The 19,356-nt window shown below is 34.3% G+C and overlaps 1 protein-coding gene across 5 annotated transcripts in view; it reads left to right on the top strand.

Annotated features, from left to right (window-relative positions):
- The window catches only part of DMXL2 (Dmx like 2), a 151,861-nt gene that overhangs the window by 118,547 nt on the left and 13,958 nt on the right, over positions 1–19,356 (top strand). For 3 of the 5 annotated variants that reach the window (XM_058737729.1, XM_058737732.1, XM_058737734.1), the window contains 10 exons: positions 621–885; positions 4,569–5,650; positions 6,446–6,637; positions 8,192–8,268; positions 9,625–9,755; positions 11,532–11,780; positions 15,431–15,609; positions 17,811–17,941; positions 18,513–18,598; positions 19,000–19,201. In XM_058737729.1, the coding sequence (XP_058593712.1) occupies positions 621–885; positions 4,569–5,650; positions 6,446–6,637; positions 8,192–8,268; positions 9,625–9,755; positions 11,532–11,780; positions 15,431–15,609; positions 17,811–17,941; positions 18,513–18,598; positions 19,000–19,201 (2,594 nt within the window). The remainder of the gene's footprint in view (positions 1–620; positions 886–4,568; positions 5,651–6,445; positions 6,638–8,191; positions 8,269–9,624; positions 9,756–11,531; positions 11,781–15,430; positions 15,610–17,810; positions 17,942–18,512; positions 18,599–18,999; positions 19,202–19,356) is intronic. The other 2 variants (XM_058737730.1, XM_058737733.1) reach the window with 1 other exon arrangement.

Below are 19,356 nucleotides of genomic sequence, written 5' to 3' on the forward strand. Positions count from 1 at the left end.
CTGATGTATGATTTTTTTTAAATAAATATTTATAATTTTGAATGGGAAGTTTAACTTAGAAGACATTTAGGTGAAGAAGAGAAATGTTGATTGACTGAGAGATGCTTTTATTGCCCAAATGACCTCAGATTCTCAATATGAGTAATTACATTAGAATATAAATTTAACAGTAAAAATAGAATATGTGGCTTTATTTCATGTTTTTTTGTTATGTAATTAAAAGGTTCTTTTAAAATAGTAATAATTATGCTTATGTGGAAATGTATTTGGAAATTAAGAGGAATTGGTACATATAAATTCAAATGTCATAAGTATATTTAATTTAAAATGAATGTTATTAATTTAAATTGGCCTAAATCTGATGCGATGTTGATATTTGTCTTAGGCTTATTTTGTTTTATGTCTCATCTTTCTAGCTACTAAGTTCTAGTTTCTTACTCTTCTTGCTATTCCTTAATCTCCTATCAAACAGTCATTTAATTGCCTTTTACTATCCCAACCTCTGGACCCCTCCCTCCACTATGATAATATAAATGGTAGTTTTCAGGGTATCAGTGGAATATTTCATATCTCTAAATAATTTTCATCAAATAGGCATTTCTTAATATCTTAATTTGTAGGTATGTCTTGAAAAAATGGAAGATATTCAGCTAGCCATGGTTATCGCCCGTTTGTATGAATCTGAATTTGAGACTTCATCCACTTATATATCCATCCTAAATCAGAAGATTTTGGGTTGCCAAAAGGATGGCTCAGGATTTGATTGCAAAAGGTTACATCCTGATCCTTTCCTGCGTAGCCTTGCCTATTGGGTAATGAAAGATTATACCCGAGCTTTAGACACATTATTGGAACAAACACCAAAGGAGGATGATGAATATCAAGGTAGGACATTTGTGGGTTTCTCTTTTTCTTTCTTTCTTTTTTGTTTTTAAGATTTTATTTTTAAGTAATCTCCACACCCAGTGTGGGGCTTGAACTTAAACCCCGAGATCAAGAGTCACATGCTCCACTGACTGAGCCAGCCAGGTGCCCCTCTTTTTCTTTTTTAAAAGAAGACTATTTCTGAACTTAAGTTTATTTAGAAAAAAATACAAAACAAAAAACAATTTTATTAAACTGAAACATGCATAACCTTTATCCATTATATAGTTCTTCATATTATCATACAGCCATTTTTTTTTTTTTAAGTAGAAATTTAGTTTTTACACATACTGGTTTAGTGCATGGGCCTTCATTCTTATGTGATAAACATTCTTTACTTCTAATTATCCCGAATAGTTTAGATTTTTTAAAGTATCTGGAAGGTATTTATTAGCACTGTTTGCAATAATTTTTTAAAAATAGAACATTTTAAGTGTTTGTTAGTAGAATAATTAAATGATTTATAGTATATCCATACTACAGAAATAGTGTGCCATTAGAAAATGAAGTAGATCAACGTATTAATATTTGCTGTATTATTAAGTGAAAAAAGCTAGATGCAGAACAGTGTGATTCTTGTTGCATTTTATTTACATATGCATGTTGCAAACACATGCACGTGTGTGCATATACGTACTGCATCTAGTCTCCCTCTTCCTCTCCTTTGTTGTTTTCTGGAACAAATCAAAAGTAACTGAATACTGGTTACTGCTTAACTTTGGGGAATAGGTGTGGGGAGATAAAAAGCTTTTACTTTTCATTCTGTGTTTTCTAGTTACAATTGAATGATGGGTATTAAGGAGGGCACTTGGTTGTGATGAGCACTGGGTGTTATATGTAAGTGATAAATCACTAAACTCTGCTCCTGAAATGAGTATTACCCTGTATGTTAACTAACTAGAATTTAAATAACAACTTGAAAAAATTTTTATTACATATTATTTTTAAATGCTAAAAAAGCTTGCATGGGTAAAGGGACTAGGGTACCCATTTTTACATTCTTCTTCATAAAGAAGAAATATTTTAATAAATAATATTAACAATTTTAAAGGAAAGGTAATAAAGCCGTTAGAAGAAAAAATAAGTATCTGAGTTTCCCAGGTAATTTTATTAAAATGTATACGTTTTTATAGAAGGAAGATTATTTTTATTTCTTAATGTTTTATAGGTTATTTTTTAAAAGCTTGTTATTGTGGAAAACTGCAAATATATATAAAAAAAGTGAATAATAGATCTAAAGTCTATGAATCTATCACCCCGCTTCAGTAGTTATCAATTTAAACCAACTTTATGTCATATATACACCCACCATTTTTACCCCCTCCCATTCTAAACATAGATTTATTTTGAAGCAATTTCCAGCATATCATTTCTTTTGTAAATATTTCAACATGAATCTCCAAAAAATGACTCTTAAACATAACACATGTCACCATAACAAAATTTGATTAGTAATCAAAGTAGGCAATGTTCACATTTTCCTGGTTGTCTCATAAAATCTTATACAATTGATTTGTATAAGATCCTCAAGATTGCTGAGATGTCTCTTTTGTCTACTTTATTATTATTTTTCAATGTTTATTTTGAGAGAGAGTATGTGTGTACATGGGGTGGGAAGAAAGGCAGAGAGAATCCCAAGCAGGCTTCAAGCAGTCCGTGCCAAATCCTATGTGAGGCTCAAACTCACAAACTGTGAAATCATGACCTGAGCTGAAATCCAGAGTCAGACACTTAACTGACTGAGCCACCAAGGTGCCCTGTCTACTTTAATTCGTAGTTTTTCCTCCTTCCTTTTTCTTGTCCCTTGTAATATATTTGTTAAAGAAGTCAGATTGTTTATTTTGTAGTTTCTTACTTTTTAGATTTTGTGTCATTTCATGTTTTTCCCCCCATGTTGTCTGTATTTCATATATATTGGTAATTTATGAGATTTTTGGCAGAAATATTTCCTGGTGGTGTGGAGTACTTCTATTAGGGAACTCATAATGTCTGCTTGTTGAGCTTTTTGTTGTGCTAACAAACATCAGTGATCACTGCATAGATCCGTTATTTCATTAGTGTTCGTCAAGTGATGATACTCTAATTGTGTCATTCTGTTCTTCTCTTATGAATTGGAATACTTGCCGAGAGTATAGTCTCCCTAAGCAGCTGTTTGATTACTCTAAATCCAGTGGTATGCACAGTGAAGGGAACATAAGTGTTTGATTGTTTCTCTTTACCAGTTTTCAAAATAAGTTTGGTTCACTAGCATACTACAAAGGTAACTAATGAGTTTTTATTTTTATTTATCTGAACTCACAGATTTAGATAGATTTGTGTTTTAATCCATTGTACTTTATTATGGTTGCTCAGATTATCTCATTTTTAACCAGTTGGAGCCTCTACAAGTTCTTGAATCCTTTTGACATTATTTGTTGATAGTGTCTTTGTTTTTTGTTCTGGCAAGATGTTTCAGGCTCATCTTACACATTTCATGCCCCAGACCTGGAAATGGACATCCTTTAGAAGAAGGATCCTTTTAGGTGGGGAATAATAGAGACTACAGCCTGGACATAGGGATCCTCATTTGCTGTTGGTTTGGTCATTGTTTCTAGGCTGTTTTAATGAATGGAGCTAGGATATATATATATACGTGTGTATATGTATATATTACACACATATATATGCATATATATATATCCATTTTTTTAAACATGAGAATTCAGGAGTTCACACTGAAATTTTTAATTCAATATAAATTATAGATTTTTTCTTTTTAGATTTCAAATCTGTATATAATTAAAAGCTTGAATTCTCATAGCATTAACATATTTGTTATTTTATATGTATATGATTGCTTCAGAATAATGATACAAAAATTCTTCATAGCAACATGTTTTCATAGCAACAGTTTAAGCTTTTTTACTTGTTTGTTTGTTTTTAGTAGTTATTTTTGTTTTTGTGGTATATCCCAGTCAGGATGTACAGTCAAATTACTTATTTTAAAGTCACTTTATAGTTCTTCTCTGTGTGGTTGTGCTACCAGCTTGATATACAGAATCACTTGTTTAATTTTGCTTTTGCTTTTTTTGTGATTTTTTAAATTTAATTTTTCTTTTAAAATTACATACAATGTTGACATGGTTTTTAAATAAAATATATAAAACCAAGGTATTTTCAGAGAAATCTAGCTTCTTTCCTGACTTCTCTATCCTGTTCTTCCCTCCCTTTTTTGCAAAGGAACCAATTAATTTTTGTGTATGTGTTTTCTTTCCATTTAAAATATATAAGCAATATTGGGGCTCCTGGGTGGCTCAGTTGGTTGGGCATCTGACTTCAGCTCAGTTCATGATCTCACGGTTCATGGGTTCAAGCCCTGCTTTGTGCTCTGTGCTGACAGCTCAGAGCCTGGAACTGTGTCTCCCTATCTCTCTGCTCCTTCCCCACTTGTTCTGTCTCTCTCTCTCTCTCTCTCTCCCCCCCTCTCCCTCTCTCTCTCTCAAATATAAACATTAAAAAATTCTAAAAATATATATATAAGCAATATTAAAATATATAATTTTTAAATATCCTTTATTTTGAGAAAGTGCTGACATTTTATTCTTTTGTAATGTAAGCGCAAATTGACATAGTAACTTGTAATTGTATCTGTTTCATTTCTATAGTTATCATCAAATCTTGTAACCCAGTGGTGTTTAGTTTCTACAACTACCTTCGAACTCATCCTTTGCTTATTCGAAGAAACCTTGCCTCCCCTGAAGGAACTTTGGCAACCTTAGGTCTCAAAACTGAAAAAAACTTTGTTGATAAAATTAACCTTATAGAAAGAAAATTGTTCTTTACCACTGCAAATGCTCATTTTAAAGTTGGATGTCCTGTTCTAGCCTTGGAGGTACTCTCCAAAATTCCAAAAGTTACCAAAATATCTGGCTTACCTTCAGAAAAAGGTCAGCCTGACTATATTTCTAAAAAGACAGATGATGTACCTTCAGAATCAAAGACTCTGAGTGATGTCAGTAGAAGTTCTGGCATTGATTGGTCAAATGTAACTTCATCACAGTTTGACTGGAGTCAGCCAATAGTAAAAGTTGATGAGGAACCTCTTAATCTTGATTGGGGTGAAGAGCATGATAGTGCCTTAGAAGAAGAAGAAGAAGAAGATGCTGTTGGCTTAATAATGAAAAGTACAGATGCCAGGGAAACAGATAGACAAGATCAGAAGGCCTCAGACCCTAGTATGTTACTGACTCCTCAGGAAGAGGATTGTCTTGAAGGTGATACTGAAGTTGATGTGATTGCTGAACAACTAAAATTCAGAGCTTGTTTAAAGATCCTCATGACTGAACTAAGAACATTGGCTACAGGTTATGAAGTAGATGGTGGAAAACTCAGATTTCAACTCTATAACTGGCTTGAAAAGGAAATTGCTGCCTTGCATGAGATATGTAACCATGAATCAGTTATTAAAGAATATGCCAGTAAAACGTATTCTAAGGTAGAGAGTGATCTTTTGGACCAGGAAGAAATGATGGACAAACCAGATATAGGTTCCTATGAGCGCCACCAAATAGAAAGACGGAGATTGCAGGCTAAACGAGAACATGCAGAAAGACGAAAGTTGTGGTTACAGAAAAACCAAGATCTCCTCAGAGTGTTTCTTAGTTACTGTAGCCTTCACGGGGCCCAGGGTGGTGGTCTGGCCTCAGTAAGGATGGAACTCAAATTTTTGCTACAAGAATCACAGCAGGTATGAACTTCACTTTTGTTTTCATTCTTGGTCATTTTAATAATTTTAGTCATTCTTTTTTACTAGTTAATGTAGATATGCCCATTTCCTCTATTCATAGGAGGCAGATATTTATGCTCTGCGTGTGTCTTTTTAGATCAAAGTTATAGTGATTATGAGTAGGCTTAACAGCTTGAGAGCACAGCTGTTGTCATACTCACCTTCATATCTTCTGCATCTTACATAGCAGCTGGTACAGATTGGGTGCTCAATAAAGTTTTGTAGAATGAGTGAATAAATACTGCTTTTATTCAGATGTTCATCACCAGTGTTTTTTTTTAAAAAATATTTATTTATTTTGAGAGAGCGAGAGCATGAGTTGGGGAGGGGCAGAGAGAGAGGGAGAAAGAGAATCCTAAGCTGACAGTGCAGAGCCCGATTTGGGGCTTGATCTCAGTCTCATGAGATCATGACCTGAGCTGAAATCACGAATTGGATGCTTAACCAATTGAGCCACCCAGGCGCCCCTTATCACTAGTATTTTTATCATATAACTATTTTTTTAAGTTTATTTATTTATTTTGAGAGAGACAGAACATGAGCAGGGGAGGGGCAGAGAGAGAGAGACAGAGAGACAGAGACAGACAGACAGAGGAAAATCCCAAGCAGGCTTCTGGCAGCCAGTGCAGAGCCTGACATGGGGCTCAAACTTAAACAAAATCATGAGTTGGATGCTTAACTGAGCCAGTATTAATTGATTTTTTTTTTTGTCCTTCATTTTAACTGTCTTGAAAAAAAATCCACTGTAACCCACAGGAAACTACAGTGAAGCAGCTCCAGTCTCCACTACCATTGCCTACCACCCTACCTCTGCTTTCAGCAAGTATTGCTTCAACAAAAACAGTCATAGCTAATCCTGTATTATACTTAAATAATCACATCCATGATATACTTTACACTATTGTTCAGATGAAAACACCACCTCATCCCAGTGTTGGAGATGTGAAGGTAATGTAAAGTTTATATCAGTTGATATTGTACACATTGAGAAGGTAAATATGTTATACTTGTCTTCCTGTTGAACTTAGAGGAAATATTGTAAAGTGCTCTTAATGTGCTACTTCCCCAATCCTAATCAGTTGAAGACTCTTTGTCCAATGAACGTAATTTAAAAGGAAGCATTCCTCTTAATTATGGAAAAGTAGTTTAAGACAAATACTTTCTTGATTATAAAATAATTTTTCTAGACACTATTCTTATCTCTTAATATTCCTTTCAATCTTCCATTTCCATTAAATGAATCATTAATTTAGAAATGTTTATGACTATGTGCCAGGATCTTGTGAAAGTATAAGCTCAGGGAGTATCTTTGAGAAAACTACGACTGATCGGAAATATCCCAGAGAAAGTATCCTTGTTACTATTTCCCTGATGATTGTGTTTGCTGGAGGCTGTGCAGTAGTGAGGGGCCATCAGGTTTCAAAGAGTTACTACCTCCAGATGAAACCCATACCCTGTGCTGAAAACTTAAGAACAGATAGATTAAAAAAAAAAACAGTAGGAAGCTTGGCAGGATTTGGAATTCATCAGACAACCTCTGTGCTAGCCTATGTATATTTGTGCTATGCTTTTTCCAGTTCCAGTGGTTGATGTCCCCAACATCTTTGTTTTTTATTTATTTTATTTCAAAGGCATGTTTGACCTCTAGGAGTACATTCTTCTGAAGGACCCATGAGTTACATCAACCTATTAGAGACTTCCAACCCATAGCATGAATTAATCTGTATTAGTATTTAAGCAGAGATTACTTAAATTATTTGTTAGGTGAATATGGACACTTAGAAAAGGCACTAAATTCTAAGTAAACATTTCCATTCCTAGAAATTTGTATAAGACATTCAAAGAGTGTGAAACTATTTCTAAGTTCCCTTCAAATTTTAAGATTTTTATGGGTCTGAAAATGTTGATTCAGTGTGGCATTTTAGGATGTACTTTTGATAATGATAATTTTTAAACTTTCTAAATTTAAAATTCTAAGAGTATGCACTACTCATAAGTACTAAATAAGTTACTTGTTTTCTGAAAACTCAGCCATTTCATACAGTGATTGATATATCTAAACATTTAATTCATTTTTACTAAGATCAAGTATTTTCATCAAGGGAAATTTTGTAAGGCAGTTTAAAATAAAAGCTCTGAAAATTGTATACTTATTTTTATTCTTTTTTTTTTTTTTGAATACTAATCTTTAAGCTAATCATTAGCAGGTAGAACAGTCCCAGTAATAGATGAACATTGGCATTTTGCTCAGGGTCTGGTAAATGGCAGACTCACAGTTAGTAAATATTTGATAAATGTGTTCTGAATCAGTTAGCTTTGTTGTGGGCATTCATGTTAAGTTGGGTGAGTGTTATTTTATAAGTTTTAAAGTAGAGTTAGTAGTCTTAGGATTTAGTGTTATTTATGATATTGCCACTCTGCTGGGTATTTTTTAATATTTAAGATATTACTGTTGTATAGAAATGTTAGTATAAAATGTAATTGTGGCTGTTTTGGTTTTAGGTGCACACACTTCATTCACTAGCAGCATCACTTTCTGCATCAATTTACCAAGCATTATGTGACAGTCATAGCTACAGGTAAAAAAAAAAAAAAAAAAAAAAAAAAAGAAATCATGCTAAATTATTAATACAGCAAAAACATTAAAATGTGCTGGAGTTTATATCAAAGTTCTATTTCCTAGGGATGGAAATATCCTCAAATATGACTGCCATGTATACTCTAATAGATAAGAGAGAATGAGAAATAAAATAACTTTAATTTAGCTGTCACCTAGTAACAACAGAGGCATACAGAAAATGATAAATAGTAAATGGAAATTATCATCATCACTGTCTTTTTTGATTTTAAGAAAAGAATTTTTCACTATTTACTATTTTTCTTTAGGAACCATTTCTTTTAGCATTGGATTAGCTCCTATATTGCTTAACTGCTTTTCAGTTGGAAAAGGAAATACTTTTTAAAAAATCAAAAAGGACATTTCTTAACAAATAATTATTAAAATCATTTTTTCTTACCCATTTACATATAACATAGAAGTCTTTGAAAATGATACTGATGAGAAGTAATGGTTTAAATTTTTCTAAATGTCCTATTACCTTTATTAGTGTATACTGTACATTTTAATGATGAGGACAGTGTAAGTAGTAAGAAATTGAATCACTAGGAAAGATGACCCAGATTTAAATGAATTAATAAATGAAAAACCTTGTAATATAAATAGAATCATATTAAATTTATATTAAACATATGTCTAGATTTTTTTTCTTGTAAATTGAGGAGCCTCTTGTGAGAAGATTTGATACAGGCCTCAAAATGGCCTGTACTCTGCTTTCAGTTCAATAAGATGCGTCGGAAATGTAAATAAGGGAAAAATAGTTTATTTAATTTACTATGATCATCATAGTGATCAAAGCCAACTTGTTTGATATCAGTCACTGGTTAAAATGGCACTAAATGAGAATTCAAATACATATTTTTTAAATGTGTATTTTCTCATCATTAGGCTATGATTGACCCTCAAGGGAGTTAGCTTTACTTTCTGCTTTTGTATTTTCCGCAGCTCCACAAAGAGGAGAGAAATAAATATTTAGTCACATTTGGCTTTAGGATTTGATATTTCTAAAATATGATTCTCCAGATTGTAGTTCATATTTTAGTTCAAAGTTAAGGTTGCACAACTTTGCAGAGCTAAGAAATGCAAGAAAATAGCACCCTGAAACTTTCTAATATAGTCTAGTGCTAATAGTACTCTTCTTACTTTCAGACTCTTTTTTTTAATAAAAATGGGTGAATATAGAAAAGATTTTCAACCATCTTGAAAAGTTTTTAAAAGGAGTAAATATCATTCTAATCATCTAAAATAAATATGTATAAAGCACAATTGCTAATTACCTCTGTTAGGGTGATAAATAACCAAACCTTATTTGTTTTAGCAGTCAGACAGAAGGAAACCAGTTTACAGGAATGGCTTATCAAGGACTTCTTTTAAGTGATCGTCGAAGACTCAGGACCGAAAGTATTGAAGAACATGCAACACCGAATTCTTCTCCTGCTCAGTGGCCGGGTGAGCATTTAAGTGTTTCGGTTTTTAAACCTTATTTGGCAATTCCATTTTAAAAACTTACTAACTGGTTTCCTGATTGTTGTTCTTTGTGGAATTGGTGAATGGTTTTTTTATTTGTTTGTTTTTGATGATGTTTTCTGCCATGGGTTAGGAATTATTAAGTACTGTAATGTTGTCTGAAGACTCAGGAAGTTAAGGCTTCAAAACCCAGCTGTGTTGACCAGCATAAAAAAGCAAGGTTTAACATCTTCCACAAGGGTGAGCACATCCTCTTCCTTATCCTTAGAAATTCCAAATTAGAGAGCAGTATCACAGAGACATTTTCACAGATGTATCAGAGAGAATACGATTACTCTCAAGTGTAAATTTGTATGTTGGGATAAGAGTGACCATTCTGTGCTGTCTGCCAGTCCTTCTCTTTCTCTGGTTAGCTCTTTTTCTCATCATCCACATCAGTTATTTCAGACTTCTCCACTCTCTTCATACCTTTTCCTGGTTTGCTGTGTCATTCAGGTTTTACTCTACTTGCTTTATAACTCTGAGTTCACACATTAGTGATTGTTGTGAAGATTGGCAGTAGAAAGAGGTGACAAACTCAAACTGGATATTTAAAATTGATTTGTGTGTAAGTTTCTAGAAACATTGTTTCCATTTTCATTTTTCTTGGAATAAATGAGACTTACAAGAAATTGAAAAAACAGTACAAAGAATTTTTGTATAGCCCCCACCCAGATTCTCCACATGTTAACATTTTGCCATACCTGCTTTAGCATTCATCCTTCTCTTTCTCTCACTGCGTGTGTGTATTTACGTATTTTTTGAAGTATTTGAGAGCAAGTTGTATACATGATACCCTTTTACATCTAAATGTGTCATGAGTCTTTCCTAAAAACATTCTCTTACATAACTGTAACACAGTATTCAAATTCAGCATCTTAACCTTGTACAATATTGTTCTTCTCATCTGTAGATCTTTCAGAAATTTCTCCAGCTGCCTCACTCATGTCTTCCATGTGACATTTAGTTGTAATGTCTCATGAATCTCCTCTGTCTTAGAGTAGTTCTTAATTCTTTTTTTTTTTTTTTTTTTTTTTTTTGTCTTTCATGATTGATACTTTTGCAGAGTAGTAGACAATTATTTTTTAGAATGTCCCTCAATTTGGGTTTTCCTAACCTTAGTATTAGATTCAGGTTGTATATGTTTGGCATGGATACCACAAAAAAGATACTGTGTGCCCTTAGTTCAGACTGTCAAGAGGCATATGACGTCAGTTAGTTCCATAATTGGTGCTATTAACTCTGATCACCTGTTAAGGTAGTTTCTGCCAAATTTCACATTTGTTAAGCTAATATTTTTTCTTTGTAATCAATAAGTTTCTTTTGAAGAGATAGTTTGAGACTGTGTAAAATATTATGCTTTCACCCACTAATTTTAGCAGCCATTCTTGCCTGAATCAGATATTACTGTGGGGATTACTAGATGGTGATTTTTCTGATTTTATCATTCCTTTTACTTTTAGTTGAAATTGTACTATGAGGAAGAGCTTTCATTTCTCCCCTTTTTATTTATTTATTCACTCATTTATTATAGCAGTATAAACTGTGGGCTTATTTTATTCCATAGATTATAATCCATTTCTGTCATTTATCTTGTTGCTCAAATTATGGATATATTACATAATATGGATGCATAATTTTGGTTAAGTTACAGATTTGGATTTTTTCTTCTGGAGCTTTTTGCTGATACACTCCTTATGATATTATATACCCATACAGGTGTGAGCTCACTCATTAATCTCTTGAGTTCAGCTCAAGATGAAGACCAGCCAAAATTGAACATTTTGTTGTGTGAAGCTGTTGTTGCTGTTTACTTAAGTTTATTGATACATGCTCTTGCTACAAATTCCTCCAATGAATTGTTTCGACTTGCAGCCCACCCATTAAATAATCGGATGTGGGCTGCTGTTTTTGGAGGGGGTGTGAAGCTTGTTGTGAAACCTCAAAGACAAGCAGAAAATATTGCAGGTAAGATAAATTTGATACCAATTAATATATGTAAATGTAAATAATTTCCAGTGCAAAAGTAAAAGATTTTCTAATGTTACAAGAATTTTTATTTTGAAAATCAGTGATGTTTAAAATCTCATGACTTTGGTTAGAATAGTAAATAACTAAACTCATGTTCAAATAAAAATAAAGTTTCAGTTGAACATTTTTTGATAAACCAGGACAAATTTGAGGAGGATAAAAAAGAAATAGAGGACAGGTGAAGGTAAGTGAGGAGAGTGTTAAAGAATGGAAAGGGAAAAGGATAGTTTTTAGAGAAAAAAGATTTAAATAGATCATCATAATCTTTCCAGAGCATGAGAACAGTTGGCTTCATATTAGGTTCATGGTCATGTGCAAGATAGCTTTTCCAGTCATGCATATGGTTTTTAAAATTCCATTTTCTGCCTTTTTTTTTTTTTTTTTTTTGGTATTTTTTATCCCACTTTTAAAGATAGAAGGATATGTAAGGTGTAGACTGATGATATAGGAAGAGTTTCCATCTCGGTGCTGAAACAGAAATCATGTTAATTCATCCTTGGAAATGAACTAAAGATGGGGAATCAATGGCACAAAGAGTTTAAATGGCACTGGTTCTAATCTGTGTCCTTACTGCCCAAGGTTGAATTAAATGAATAAGTTTCTGTATAAGTCAAAGCAGGGGAGGATGTCTTAGCCTCTTTCATTGCTTTCACTCCCCCGTATGTGAGTGGGTGACTCTTCATCTTTATCTTGTTCGTACCTTGTTGTAGCCAACCTTAAATTTGAAAGTTTTCCCCTCAAATCACTTCTTTCTCTTTCTGAATTTTTTATTATTTTTTTTTTCATGGTAATCCATTTATCAAGTCATCCATGCTTAAAACTTCTGAGTGCAGATTCATATTTGCATTCATTTAACACCTACTACGTGACAAGCAGCGTTGTCGGCTTTGGGATGAATAACACAGACAACCCCTTACCTTCATGAAGCTTACATGTAGTGGAGGTTAGCACACAGTAAACAAATTAACAAATAATAGTATTTCAGTTATGATAAGAACTATGATAAAAATAAAGCAGAGTTAAATGGAGAGTCATGAAGGAAAGGGTTTGGGAACAGTTTAGTTAGAATGGTCAGAAAACACATTTCTGATGAGAGCATGTGAGCAGAGTCCTAGAGAAGTCAGGGACCATACCACACAGATATCTGGGGTCAGAGTTTTTCAGGCTCTGTAATTTCAGGCAATTACAGATGGTGAAGGGAGTACCAAGGTCATGAGGCATGAGGTAGGACTGAGTTTGGCTTTTTCCAGGAACTACAGAGGAGGCCAGAATGGCTGTTTTAGCTGGGGAAGTTTGGATGGAGATAGGGTAAGACAACCAGCTGGGAGCAAGGTCATTTAGGATGGTGAAAACTTCAGTAGTTATTATAAAGAAAGATAGGAAACTATTGGCAGGAGTAGCCTAATCTGATTTAGGTTTTTCAGCTCTAGCTGCTATGTGGAGAATAGACTATAGAACAAGAATAAAAGAAGGGGGCTATTGTAATGGTCCACTTAAAAGATAATTGTGGGTTACCATCAAGAATGAATGGATAAACAAAATGTGGTATATATATATATATATATATATATATATATATATATATATACACATACGTACATATATATATATACACATACATACACACACACATATACATACATACAGTGGAGTGTTACTCAATCATTAAAAAGGAACAAAGTACTGATACATGCCATACCAGCATAAAGCTCAAAACTATGCTAAGTGAAAGAAGCCAGACACACAAGGTCATGTATTTTATTATTCCATTATATGAAATATCCAGAATAGGTAAACCCATAGAGACAGAAAGCAGATTGGTTGTCCAAGGGCTAGAGGGAGGGAAGAGTATGGAGTAACTATTTAATGACTCTAGAGTTTACATTTGGGAATGAAATGGGATGAGAATGCTCTGGAACTAGATAGAGATGGTGGTGGCATAACATTGTGAATGTACTAAATGACACTGAATTGTATACTTAAAAATCTTTATTTTTATGTAAATTTTACTAAAAAAAAAGATAAATGTGGTTTAGCTGAGAGTGGTAGTTGTAGGGCGAAAAGTGGTTATATTCTGGGTATAATATGATATTGCTGATGGATTTGTTGATGAATTGTGTGTGGGATATGATGGAAGAGGGAACAAGATAGAATTATCATTTCCTGTGATGAGTTTTAAGAGAGGAGCTGTTGACTTCTACTTTCTGGCCTTCCTCTAGTTAGTTCCTGAATCCTTTTGGTGTTACTTTTATGTGTTCCTCATATCTAACTCTTCTCAGTCTTTACTACCCACCGTACTCGTTCGCTCTTCTTACATCATCATCTTCCATCTTCTCTGTCATTGACCGAGCAAACAGTACCTCACCCTGTGACTAAGTGTTTGTGAGGATCACCATAGGATAAGCTCCCAGCTTCACATCCACGGCCTAGTCCCAGCCCAGCTCTGCACTCTTCTTGTTATTCCCCTCCTCAGTCAACTGAAGTTGACTCCTTGTCATCCGGGGGGAAAAAGAAAGCAAGATTGCAAGCTGCCAAATAAAATGTATGTGTTTATTTGGGATCTTAGGGATTGCAATCTGGGAGACACCGAGTCAACCAAAATCAAAAGCATGCTCTGGAGAGACAAAGGAGGCTAGAGTTTTTAAGGAGGAAAGAGGGAATTTACAGAAGTTGTTTTGAAGGAAATGTGATTGGTGCTGGTATAGCTACAGTTACATTCATCTATATGTGATTGGTTGCTAGGGCTGGTGTTAGGTGGAAAGTCCATTCATGCCCATTCTAAAGGCAGCAGATGCCTTGGCTTTTAGTGGAGTTCAGCAACAATTACAGAGAATGTGAGACAGGAGACGTGCATAAGCCCCACTTCCTCAATGTCCTCTTGGGTTCATTTTAAATAACCCTCTTGGGGCGCCTGGGTGGCGCAGTCGGTTAAGCGTCCGACTTCAGCCAGGTCACGATCTCGCGGTCCGTGAGTTCGAGCCCCGCGTCAGGCTCTGGGCTGATGGCTCGGAGCCTGGAGCCTGTTTCCGATTCTGTGTCTCCCTCTCTCTCTGCCCCTCCCCCGTTCATGCTCTGTCTCTCTCTGTCCCAAAAATAAATTTAAAAAATGTTGAAAAAAAAAAAAAATAAATAAATAAATAACCCTCTTAGCAGTGTTTACTCCATTATATTCCTCTGTTATCATCGTCATTCACCTAAACCTCTAGTTACTGGTTTCTCTTGTCCCTTCCTTTTTTTCACGTGGAGTTTCTCCCTTCTTTTTTAAAGGCATGCTTTACATCCTACAGCTTCAGTGAATCTTTCTTAAACAGCATGGCCAGAAATAATTACTCAAGCACTAATGAACATGTCATGTATTTAATGCATTGTAAATAGAATTACTTTAATCTTTGTTCTGAATAGCACACAGTCTGCTTCATGGCAAGATATTCTTTTATGCTCTATCCTCATGTGTGTCTCTGCCATGGTTCATGGAAAACTAATGCAGATACAAGTAATTTAGTCTAAACTAAAACGTGGCAGGAGTATGTTGAAAGGAAAGTTAACTCTATGATAAATGCTGTTTTTTTCCCTCTATCTTTATTCAGCACCTCCTGTTCCTTCTGAAGACATAGATAAACATCGTAGAAGATTTAACATGCGAATGCTCGTCCCTGGACGACCTGTAAAAGATGCTACCCCCCCACCAGTGCCTGCAGAGAGACCATCTTACAAAGAAAAATTTATTCCTCCTGAACTTAGTATGTGGGATTATTTTGTTGCCAAGGTAAGGGGTTTAAGGAATATAAGCTTTTATGTGGTTTTTTTTTTATTTTTTTATTCTTATGTGTGCATCACATAGGAATGGTAAGGCAGCCTCTGGGTGGAACAAGTATAGTTTAGATATTTAATTTCTCAAGTCCAGAAACTGAATATTCATTCAGGGATGATAAGATGATGGTGGTCAGATACTTGATATGGATGGGACAAATGAAATTGTATGGGATTTGGGTCTAAACCAGAAGTCAGTTTTATGAACATATAATCAGCATCCTTGTTTTCTAGTGACTGGAATACTTGTGTCTGCCATCTAGTTCCCTTTGTCTAATTATCAGTATTTCCCTTGGTCACCATGGAATTAGAGCAAGAGGAGATAGACGGATATTTGGGGGTTTCATCAGGCCAGAGTTCAGCCCCATGACATGTCTCTCTTTCTCCAAAGCAGATAGAACTCTGGGTATCAGAATACTCCTAGAGACTAGATTCATTGTAGTTGCATTTCATACCATGTTCAGTACATGCTACTAGTACTTTCTTTCAGCGCTTTGCTTTTTCAGACTAATCACCTTCCTTCTATTAATGTTGCCCTCTTTACACATGCTAATGCTGTGGTCACCTTGCTGTATGTCCACATAGGAAATATATCTTTCGTCATGCCACCTTCCATTTAAAAATTTTATTAGATCTCAGAGTTCTTGAGGTATTGATCCCACTTTTAAAAAGTCTTTCAAGGTGAGTTCTGAAGATTTGCTTTTGTTATCGTAACCAGTTATTTTTCCTTTCCTCCCACTTTTGTTATCTTTGTCATAGATTAATTTCTTATACTACTTTTGGACTGTGTATTTCCATTGATCAATATCTAGGCTGCACTTCTTTTAATCACTTGTTTTAATATCCACTACAAATGATATCTTTCACCTTAAAAAGATTTCTCACCTCATCTTGTCTATTTTTTCTTCCCTATGAACTTTGGAATCATCATAAAGCCTCAAAAAAGGAAAAGAAATACCCAGGGGAATTTTTATGGCAATTAACTTAAAACTTATAAATTAATTTTAAAGAATTATAGTTTTTACATGTCTGAGCCTCCTTATATAGCTTTTAGAAGGATTTGTGCTTTCCTTCACTATAGCTGTCTGTTTTCATAAGGTTTTTCCTTTGATTTTTTATGTTTTTCAGTGTGTCTTTTTTCTTTCAACTTGTCTAACTAGTTCTCTTGATATATAAGAAAAGGCTTGTTTTCTAATATTTCTGTGATATACTTTTTCTTAAGTATTTATTTGAGAGAGAGAGAGAGCCAGAGGGGAAGGGGGAGAGAGAGGGAGAATCGCAAGAAGGCTCCACGCTGTCAGCAGAGCCCCACACTGGGCTCAGTGTCACAAACATGAAATGACCTGAGCCAAAGTCAGGAGTCAGATGCTCAACCAGCTGAGCCACCCAAGCACCCTTCTGTGACATATGTTGTACTATTTCTTTTAATTTACTTTTTGTTGAAGTATAGTTGACATACAGTGTTTCAGGTGTACAAACAGTGATTCAGCAATTCTATACATTACTCTGTACTAACCACAATAAGTGTATCTCTCAGCTGTCACCATGCACCATTATTGCAGTATTATTGACCCTATTCCCTATGCTGTATTTATCATCCCTGTGAACTATTTATTTTATAACTGGAACTTTGTACCTCTTACTCCTTTTTGCCTCTTTTGCCTATCTCCCTCTGGTCTGGAAACCACTAGTTCTCTGTATGATTTTGTTCCTGTTTTTTTGTTTATTTGTTTTGTTTTTTAGATTCTACATATAAGTGAATCATATGGTATTTGTTTTCTCTGACTCACTTCACTCAGCATAATACCCTCTAGGTCATCCATGTTGTCATGGATGGCGAGATCTCATTCTTTTTAATGGCTGAGTAATACTTCTCTGTGCATGTGCCACATCTTTATAGATTATCAATGGACACTTAGTTTGCTTCCATAACTTGGCTATTATAATTAATGCTCTAGAAGTATTTATATTGTATCTAGGTATTGAGTTTTTTTATTGAATCTGAGAGTTTTGACTAGTTTTCTTGACTTTTGTAGGCCTCGTATCATTTGTGAAAGGAAGTTTTTATTTAGACACCACTTAAAAATGTTCATTATTAAGTTAGGACAAAAACAACCTGATTATATATTTAAAAAATAACTTTATCTTTTATTGCAGCCATTTCTCCCTTTGTCTGATAGTGGTGTTATATATGATTCTGATGAAAGCATTCATAGTGATGAAGAAGAAGATGATGCTTTTTTTTCAGATACACAAATACAGGAGCACCAAGATCCAAATTCCTATAGGTAACTTCCTCTCTCTCTCTCTCTCTCTCTCTCTCTCTCTCTCTCTCTCTCTGTCTCTCTCTCTCTCTCGTGTAAGAAAAAAAATCCTGACGTTAGGAATTTTAAGTAATACTATCATGAATTTATTATACAAGAGCTGACTTACATTTTCAGGTTAGTAATTCTGTATCTTTGAGGTTAAATTTCTAGAGAGTAGAGTATTTCTTTCACATATAGTGTCTAAGAATAGCTTACATGTAGAGTGGAAACACAAACATTTTCAGTTAGAAAAAATATGTAATTTATTGATGTGACATTAGAACTTTGTATATGTTCATTGATATGCTATTAGACTGCGTGTGACTATAAATCTTTTTCCATTAGGTGGTTTTCAGATATTATAAGTGTATAATATTGTACATTGTTAACATATTTTCTATTATCAGGGATGACAGGTTTAAGTTGTTAGAAAAGAACAACTTTTTTTCTGGATTGGAGATTGGGCTAAACAGTTGACAGGAATCATTACTATGCTTCTCTCATGATGTTATTTTCAGTGAAGGAGAACTTTTTGTTTGTTTCCCTTGAACAGCTGGGCTCTTCTGCATTTGACAATGGTTAAGCTAGTACTTCACAACGTCAAGAATTTCTTTCCCATTGCTGGATTGGAATTCTCTGGTAAGTAATTAATGTTCTTAAATATATTAGCATCAAGTTTCTCTTCATAGAAATCTACATAAAAGAGTGTTTGGTACTAAAAATTGGAGATTTGATGAGATCTTGTGTACTTTAGGCTCCAGTCTATGGTTTTAATTCATAACAAGAACCACTGTTTACCCAGAGGGTTGAAAGAAAAAGCAGGAAATCAGACTGGAGAAGCTAGACATTTTCTTGCTCAATTTAGAGAGCTGGCCTTCTGTTTTGTTAAAGCACTAAGAATCCAAATAGTATTAGATCAACATTTTCAGGTTTATTTGTATTTTCAGAGGTTTTGGCTCCAAAAATTTCAGATTTTTAAAATATGTGGATGATGATCAACATTTTTATGAAAACAAGTTGGCATTTCTGTCCTCTTTTAGAATTGCCTGTAACATCACCATTAGGTATTGCTGTCATTAAAAACTTGGAGAACTGGGAACAGATATTGCAAGAGAAAATGGATCAGTTTGAAGGTCCACCACCTAACTATATCAACACTTACCCAACTGACCTTTCAGTAGGAGCCGGACCAGCTATTCTTCGAAATAAAGCAATGCTAGAACCTGAAAATACTCCATTCAAGTAAGGATGCTTATAATGCCCATGAAAACGTAGCCTGGTTTAACTTTTCTGGAAGGTAGTTTGGCAAAATATGCTTATATTATGTTTTTGTAAAAACATTCATAACTTTGAACCTACAGTTCTATTTCTAGCAGTATATGTGAAGGAAAACATTA

Source organism: Neofelis nebulosa, chromosome 7, assembly GCF_028018385.1.
Source record: "Neofelis nebulosa isolate mNeoNeb1 chromosome 7, mNeoNeb1.pri, whole genome shotgun sequence".
NCBI classification, from domain to species: Eukaryota; Metazoa; Chordata; class Mammalia; order Carnivora; family Felidae; genus Neofelis; species Neofelis nebulosa.